The following is a 9,710-nucleotide window of genomic DNA, read 5'->3' on the forward strand; positions in this document are numbered from 1 at the left end:
CTATGGAACGTATGTGATATCAAACTAGAGAATTATAGATTTTCACCTAGATAAATGACTTGTCAATACCAGTCTCATTATCAAGAACTTCAGTGAATCTATCTTTGATATAAACATATTTTATGAGATAGTATGTAGTGGTAATGTTTCTGAAATGCAAAAATTAATGCTAGACAATGCTTCTCAATTAGAGAATAATAGATCTATACTATGATCAATCTCTAACTAATATAGTAGAATGCATTCTCCTAACCTTCTTCTTTATTTGAGCTAGTAGTGCTCTGAGGGTCTCTTTCAATGCTACTGTATAAGATAAGAGACTTCACTGGAATTGGTGCTAAGAGAATAGAAAAATTTAACATATGTCTTTTGATACTGTTAAAAGCTTCTTTACACTTTTTGTCCCATGTGAAGTGAGTATCCTTATTCATCAAATTTAAAAATGGATGGCACTTACCCAATATATTTGATATGAATTGTTGAATAAAAACCAATTACCTTTACAACGAGTGAGGTTATCAAAGGTTCTTAGGAGGTAGCTTCTCAATAATCACCCTAATCTTATTGGGGTTATTTTAAACTTCTCAATGATAGATAACATACCCTAAATATTTCCCAGATCAAACACCAAAGACGCATTTAAGGTGATTCATCTTTAGATCAAATTTTATGATACACTTAAATACAATCCTCATGTAACCTAGGTGGTTACTTTGGTCCATGCTCTTGATGATGAGATCATCTACATAGCATTTGACCTTTTAATGAATCAGCTCATCAACGATGCACATCATTACCCCCTGATAAGTAGCACCAACATTCTCTAGGCTGAAGGGCATAATCGTGTAGTAGAATATATCATTGGGTGTCCTAAATAATATCTAATTTTTATCTTCTGGTGCCATCTTAATTATATTATTGGGATCAATAATCCATTCATAAAAGACAACATATCATAGTTAGAAGTTCTATATACTAAGAGTTCTAACATCGGGAATAAAAAGTCATCTTTGGACATGCCTTGTTGAGGTTCCTAAAGTCGATGCATACATGAATTTGACCGTTCTTCTTTTTAACAGGTATAATGTTGTGACCCAGTTAGCATATTTTTATTCATGAAAGAAGCCTACATATATGTGCTTCTTCTTCTCTACAATCACATGTTCTTCAATCTGCAATCTCATTCTCCTTAGAACTTATTTGACAAGCACTGCATCTAGTTTAATAGCTATGAAATACTATATCAGGGGATAAGCCAGGCATCTTAGCATATGTCTAGGAAAATTTATCCCTAAATTCACATAGGAGCTCTTTCATTTATTCAACTTGATCATCTAGAAGTAGAGCCCTAATGAAGGTTGGGTGAGGGTCATCCTTAGTTTCTAAGTTAATTTATTTTAGCTCATCCATCAGGGAAGCCTATCCACTATCTTCAAGCTCTTCTAGTGTAGGTGAAGCTTCTACAAGCTCATCATCTAGAAGATTGATTTCATAGAGCTTTGCCTTATTTTTTCCTTTAGATTCGATTTCCCCATATGTGATTATACATCAAATTTCTTTTTGAGGTTACTTTCATACAAAAAGTCTAAGACCTATCCTTTAAGAATATTATGTTTTCATAATATGTAAAGATTTCTAAGATACCATATACTCAGTAGGATGAAAGTTTGTCATTTAGAAACACCGACATGAACTTCTTATTTTTGCATCATTCTTTGAATATTTTTGGGATAATATTTGGACATCCTTATAGGAATTATCTCTCCATAATCAATGAGCTCAACAAGCTATTTAAAATTTCTTTCTTCACACTGTTCATACTTCTATAATAAACTTCCTAGTCCAATCTTTTTCTTAGATGAGGTACGTAAAGTGTTTTGAGCTCTTCAATTTTATGTACCTCTCAAGGGGTAATTTCTTTAAACTATTATGGAGGAAGATATGTGACCACAAATATGTTCATTGAGATTGACAAGTTACCTATTCCTCTCAAAATTCATACGGCACCTTACTCGCATATGTAGACTTGAAGTTATAATCAGAATCTGAGTATTCTGCCTTCTTCTTTCCTTTGACTATAAACTAGCAGTTTTTCTTGGATTTGTTAGGGATGATGTCATCTTTTTTAGTGTCACTCCCTAAATGAGTCACATATTTTCTTAGTTTTGAAGTAATGACCGCTTTGAGAGGAGTCGGCATTGCCTTTTTTCTTCCCCTTCGCTTCTTCTATCCTTCTTTCCAAGTTTGCTTTGTAATTTTTAAACTAGATGCTTTAGCTTCATAAGATCTTGATGACTTTGGATATTTTAGGATGACATACTTTTCATCCTCATATATCTTTAACTCAAGAATTGCAAAGGGCTAGATGTCTTTAAAGATCCTAAAATCATCTCCTTCTTTTAGGTACTTCATACACTGATGTAGAGTCAATTGGATAATACCATATTCATATGGACAAGGGAGACCTAGAAGATCCTTAAATGAGGTGTTCACATCGATCACATGAAACTTGACCATTGTATAGAGTTATTTGCATAAGAATAGCAGAACGAGGATCTCATAGTCTTCTTCCTCTTCTTACCGAAGCCATACACCATTAACTTATCTTGCCTAAGATGTTGCACAGCAAGGCACAATGATCCTAGTGATTTTAGGATTATGAGATTGATGGAGGGCCCAAGATCAATCAGTATCTGGCTGATTATGATGTCTTCACTCTCTATAATAATATACAACGAGAGATTATGATCTGCCACCCCAAGCATCAAATCATCATCAACAAAAGTGATGATTGGCTCATTATGAGCTTGTAAGATCTCATTCATGCAATGCTCAATAAAACATGCTTTATATCTTTCAAGATTTTTGAGAGCCTGGATCAAAGTTTCTCAAATATCTTCAAACATTAGCAGAGCATCGTATATGCTGATTTGCATAGGAATTTTTCTCAAGTGAGATAAGATATTGTAATCTATTCATTTCTCTGAAGTGCCACTCTTCTTAGTGTCTTTAGGGATAATACATTCGTTTAACACTATCTCCTATCTGTTATCTTTATTGGAGACCCCCTTCTTCATTGGAGATGACAGTATCTTGGCACTTCTTAACTACACTTGGGCCACTTCATCTGATTCAAACTCATTTAGAAAAGAAATTTCTTCAAAGTTGTCATTATTGCTTTAGGAGATTCATCTATTGATTCTAAATTACCACCCAATTATATAAGGTCCATCTGCGATGCTATGTAAAGCTTTGATTCATCCTCATTTAAAAAACTCAAATCTTCCTTTGATCTATAATCTATCTGCACACCATCAGATAGGACTTAGAAGCCAATTCTTCAGCATGTTCTTCTTTTGTCAATATATTTAATGTCATAGAGATCACCTTGCATATTTTCAGAAAAAATGAATCTTCATATGCTTTTTCTACTTCATCTATTTTATGCTCTAACTTAAAGTCAGTGAGCTTAATAGAATGCTTGACAGTTTGTTAATAATCATCCAAACTATTAATAGCCTTTTTAGTGGCTGCCTTTTTCTCCATGAGCATCTTCAGCTTGGTTTTCTTTTTGGAGGATTTTACTTTACCAAAATTTAATGAGCTAACTTGGCTAGGGTGTTGTTTGGAAGTAGATGTAACTTCAACATACAACCCTTTTACTTCCAACATTGGCTTAATAAAAGATTTCCACTCAACAGAGGAATTCCTTCTTGCTATTTTAACATCTTCACTATCTTCTTGGAGACCGTAGTCTCCCATTTCTCATCTTGAGCTAACTCTTTTTCTTTTCTTCCTTTGGTAGGGGTATGGCAGAGTACATAACAACCCAAGTTGATTCTTTTCTAAGGTGAACTAGCACATTATCTGATAATTTGAATTCTGCCTCTCTATATTATCTTTCTAGCGAGTCATTAATGATGTGGCAGTCTTAGATAGGATGGCTAGTTACCCAATGATATGAGAAATAATTTGGGTCGCCAGTATGATCAGACTCTTTAGGTCTCTTGCATTTAGGTAGTTCTAGACCCACTTTCAGTGTCTATCTAAACACCTTGGTGACACTTTCCCTTTTAAACATATATTCTTTTTTTCATCTTTTATTTGAGGGATGGGAATGTTCGATCACTAGCTCCCATTATTTGACATGGGCATTCTCCCCCACCAGGAAAATTTTGAGGCTTATCGTTTCCCCCCAATATCAGCTTTGGCTGGGGGTTAGGGTTGTAGTGCCTATTTTGTCTTATTCTCATATTATATCAGTTGCTTACCTTTATCTATATTATAAATTGTCATTTGCCTTTGCCAATATTATTCACCACTTGTCTTCTCTTATTAGTCCTATAAAAGAACATGGAGCATGCTTCACTTTTTCTTGCATCCAAGGCTTTAGCCTTCTTGGGCTTATCATAGTGGCTTTTAGATTTCAACAAGTTCAACTTATTAACTTTAGCCATTCTATCCAGTAGATCCTAAAATTTGGTGATAGATTCCATGCATATGAATGGTTGCATCTTATCATTGATATTTCCTATTAGTATATGTACACCATGCTTCTCCTTGTATTACTATTCATATCTCTTACTCAATTTACGCCAACAGGTTATATATTTTCTTATTGACTCATATTTCTTCTATTTCTCCAAGGTGAGGTCAGTAATAGTTGTCTTCTCAGTTTTGCTTGTGAACCGCTTTATAAATATGGTTTCCAATTCTACAAATGTTTTCATAGAATCATTTGGATGTTCAACATACTTTTTAAAATTAGTTAAAGTTAAACTATTGATCAACTGTTGGAAGAGTAAGTCATTGTTACCCCCTATATTGCCAAAAGTACCTTTAAATTATGCCAGGTGCTACTTGTGGTTACTATTGCCGCTGAAGGTGTGAAGTTTTAGAACAGAGTACCCCTTAAAATATGGAACCTGGTTATATTCTTCCAGGTATGGGCAACCTTAACATATTAACTTTTTTTTTTTTTATCAATGGTTATAATAGCCTTGATCTTCTCATTAATTATTCCCTCATGTTATACATCCATCACAGGCTCAAAGGTACTTACTATATTATGTGGTGTAGGCTGACAAATTAGGTTATTGACCTCACTTTTGCCTTTAAGGGTGTCTCATACTCCTAAAACTTGAGGTATTTGAAGGTTTGGAGGATTGAAAGGCAAAGTGGGCATGCGACCTACTTTAGTAGTTCTTTGTATCATCTACATCATCACCACCATCTAAGCCATCATTTTAGTCATTTTATTATTTAACTAAGAGATTTATCTATCATTTTACTTCACATATCTACAAGAGTGACAAATCTAGTAATGAAGGGGTTTTCTTTAGGCTCTTATCCTATTTCTTCTGAAGAGTAGCCACCTCTACTAGTGATTGATCCAACCTCATAGTGTGTTGGTATATCCATATGGGTGGTGGAGGTTGCCCATCATCATCATCATCATCTTCATCACCATCGTACCTTACTATACACACCACTTCAACATCTATGGTATCTTCTTTATCCTCTTCCTCCTCTTGTATTTGGATTTCCAGTTCATTATTTGTCAGGAAGATTTTTTTGATCCTTGTGTTGCAATCGAAGCTTACCTCTTCCCTAGATGGAATCGGTGAATGATGGGATCTCCTGGAGAATTCTCTAAGTTGTCGATTGTCGGGCTTTTTATCAATTGAGACCTTCTTTGGAACCCATTTATGGTGACTTTTACTTGAAGGGGAAGATCTCTAGGATGCTGCACTAAATATCACATTCGGGCTTATTCTTCTTTCCTCACAATGTTCACAACTTTGATTATTGTTTTTTTTTTTTTTTGAAAATTGCAAACTTGCATTAAAAGCAAAAAGGAAAAGAGATTACAAACTAATCAAGATAAGCAAGCCTCATATTCGTTCTTCAGAAGACAAGTTAGTGAAGAAGGAATATCAGGAGCATAAATGGAGTTAAAGAAAAAATTATTCTGAAGAGCTAAAGTTGCACACAAGTTAGCAACTCTGTTAAAATTATGAGGTATGTGGTGAAAAATTACCTTATTGAAGTCTTGGAGAAATGAAATCTGCTCGGAGATCTTGCCTATAGCAGAATAGTTCACAACCGAATTCCGTAGGAACTTGATGGTATTGTAATTGTCTCCTTCAATTATTAATCCTTTACAGTCATATTTCCAGTTTTGAATGAAATGCTTCAAAGTGAATATGGCTTCCAGTTCAAGTTGATTGATGTCCCAATGCAATTTTTTCTTTCCAAAAGCTAGTAGTAAAGTTCCTTTAGAGTCCCGAGCCACACCACCAACACTGGCTAAATTAGAATCCATTAAAGCTACATCAACATTAATTTTGATCCAATCTAGTGGTGGGGGATGCCAAGTGGTTTCAGACTCACGGAGGAGGTTAGCATCCCAGTTAACTAGAAGAGGATATTTGCTTGTAGCTGTGTAAAGAACATTGGCAGCAAGAACAGATACAGGAATAGACGGGTTACAATGCTTCTTATCATTCCTACGGTTCCAGGAAAAATAACAACCGTGCAATAAATTTTTGCATAATCATGGTTAGTATTGGATAAACTTCTCAGTTGCTGAAAACAATCAACAAGCGAGCTTAAAACTGGGATATAAAATCCCCAAGATCTCAGTTTACTTAAAATTTCAGTGAGGGAAAGTAAATTACAAAATATAAAATCCCCAAGATCACAACTTTGATTATTGGAAAGTAAATTTATAATAAATTAAAATGCAAGAATAAATTGGGGATAGTAAAATGCAAAAATCAAGAAAATGTAAAGAACGAGCACACTAGATTTCAGTGGTTCGATCAAACTATAACCTCCATCCATTCCTTGAAGTCCTCCACTCCAAGCATTGCACTAAACTGTTTTGTGACTCTCTTTTATCCCCCATAGCAAGGTAGATAAGCCCTTACAAAATCTCTTTCACCAACTTGGTTTTAAAGACTAGTAAAATCTTTTTCACCCTCCTCGTGAGCTAGAGAACCTAAAATCCTTTTCACCCTTTTCATGAGATAGAGAACCCGATAATCTTCAGTCTTGAATATTTTCATCCTAGAGCAACCCAAAAGATCATCTAAATATACGAACAGACTAAGGTATAAGCTTCCTTAGAGCAACCTCATGAAATCTCCTCAAATTATTTCTCCCTTACACACAACTTCTAAATCTCCATCTCCAAACCCCAAAATCTTTCAAGGTGATAACCTCTCAAAGCACTCTTAAAGAAATCTTCCAACAACCAAAAGACTTCTTTAAAATCTATTAAGAGAATTTAAAACATGGCTTCCAAAAAAATCCTAAATTTTTTATTCTGTTATTTTTTATTGTGTAGCATGATATGTGATTGTACAATATCATTAGTTCAATATATCATGTTAGAACCATATGATAAATTTGGAATTGTTCAGCCAATTTAATGTCAAGGTTATATAGTATGATTGATTCAATTGAATAGGATTTTCATCCCCAGAACGATCAATGGTGATTAATTATCATCCTAAGAGAAATTTGGGTCACATTATACAAATTAAGTAATCATATTCTTTGAAGTGAAATGTTAATTAATCCAAATTTGTTTTCTTAATTATAGGATTAGTTTAGGAAATATTTACTGACATCATACAACCATAGAAGTCGTATAGTATGATTAGTTCTTTTTTTAATTTTAAAATATTGCCTAATTTGTAATTGGTGGTAGGTTTTTTTATTTCTTCTTATCTTCCTCTATGATTTAGATCATATAATATGATTAATAGAAATTAGTAAATGATTTAATTAATTTCTATTTTAATCATATCATACAGTATGATACATGTCATATGGGATGATCTTCATAGAAATTAAAATACTTAATTTTCCTCCTCGGTGTGTGTGTGTGCACAGTTGCTAAGTTAGAATACACCTTTAATAGGATTTTTGACTCAAGAAATATAAAAACTAAATAAATCAAATTAGAGACTCTAACAAAAACATCAAACCTATTCTACCTAGTTATGAGTCGATCCTTTTACACAATATATAATGTACCTAAAATGCTAGTATGCACAAAATAAATATTTAATGATATCAGGAAAAATAAAGTAGAATTCTAATAATATTTTTCATCTTGAAAATCATAAACTCAAGATCATGGATTGTAATAATGTCCACCTTTTTATGATGACAAACATTTTTGGTCACATTTTTAAGTTAGTTTTTTTATCTCCTCATCCCCCCCCCTTAACAGGTTTCTTGTTAAAGCAAAGAGAGTTTTTTTTTTTCTTTTTTTATAAAACACAATAAGCACAAGAGAAAATATAAAAAAACTATACTAAACATAACAAAGATACATTCTACCGACATTTTACTTCCCTTTTGGACATCACCAAAAAGAAGTAAAATAAAGTCAATCTCATAAAGATATAAGACAACACAAGATAATGCAGCAGAATAAGATAATTACAGCATAACATGTATCACTCAAAAGTAGAAAGGACCTTAATTAGGTGATGGTGGTAGTGGTAATGGTGGCTAGAAATACTAGTGAAGGGCAAAAAATTGGTGACTAAACTAGGCTTGATCAGCTTCTTGTTATTGTCGGATCTACTGGTGGTGCTGTTGGATTAGACCATGTTACTACTTATACATATGTTGTATCTTCTAGTCCTACTATAGATCTAGCTTATAATGTATTTATAAAATCTCATGCAATTGGTGAAGACAATCCTAATACAGAGTAGACTCTAAATACTATATAGTTGATTGTATCTCTTGGCAATCCAGTCGCTCCACTATGTAGTCGTAGTCTTATGCATGGTGAGTAGGAGATGGTGCTGGAGCTAGTGATAGGCCTAGTGATGGAACTACCCTACCTTCTCTGGCTTGGGATTAACCTTATAATGACCATGGTGATATATACCAATATGGAATACATGAAAAGAGTGTTTGAGTATAATACTTAGAGGTTATCAAGTGGTGCAAGATATTATAGGTTGTGTTTTGATTCCATGATAAAGGTGTGAGGTGTCTTAGTGTTAGGTTTTACGTGTGTTTATTCCTAAAATCTCTAAAAGTTATCAAATTTTAAATGTAATGGATAATCATGTCTGCTAAATTTAAAATATATGATGAGAGATAGAAGGGGTGTGATGTTAACCTATCGCTTGCTTTAGGATTATTGTGTTTCTAAGGATATGTTGAATTTGTTTTGATTAAAAAAAATATATTTAAGTATATATATTTTTGCAAAATATTTAATTATCTTTGGGAATATTAAATTTTAAATTTTAATTCTGTAATGGAACTCAGGATTAGGAATAATATATCATCTCAAAAAGGCGAAGATATCATTCACTGATTGGTTCAGATTACAAAACTTTAACTTTATCCTTATTATCGTAGTCAAATCCAAGAAGAATCGTATTTGACCTCGAAAGATCAAAATAGGATTTAATCGAGTATTTGGCTGAGCTAATATGGATTAAAGATTATTAATTTCATAATCAAAATTACGATAATAATTGATATATCTCTCCGAAGAAAGAAAATATCAATCATTATCGATCGTTTGAAAATGACGATAATAATCATTGTATTTGATTTCCCAAAGAGAATTAATTGAGTGTTTTGAAATGTTTATTTTGAAAAATTAAATCTGGGTTTCCAAATCTCCTACGAGCGCAAGCCCTCGTAGTTAATTACATCGTAGGAAA

The 9,710-nt window shown here is 33.3% G+C and overlaps 1 protein-coding gene across 1 annotated transcript in view; it reads right to left on the minus strand.

The window, feature by feature from the left end:
- Positions 1-5,878: 5,878 nt before the first annotated feature.
- Positions 5,879-9,710, minus strand: part of LOC110093421 — a 6,532-nt gene continuing 2,700 nt past the window's right edge. Inside the window, exon 2 of the mRNA XM_028698065.1 lies at positions 5,879-6,509. Coding sequence (XP_028553898.1) covers positions 5,879-6,509 — 631 coding nt within the window. The remainder of the gene's footprint in view (positions 6,510-9,710) is intronic.

Source organism: Dendrobium catenatum, unplaced genomic scaffold (genome assembly GCF_001605985.2).
Source record: "Dendrobium catenatum unplaced genomic scaffold, ASM160598v2 fragScaff_scaffold_1038, whole genome shotgun sequence".
In the NCBI taxonomy this organism is placed as follows: Eukaryota; Viridiplantae; Streptophyta; class Magnoliopsida; order Asparagales; family Orchidaceae; genus Dendrobium; species Dendrobium catenatum.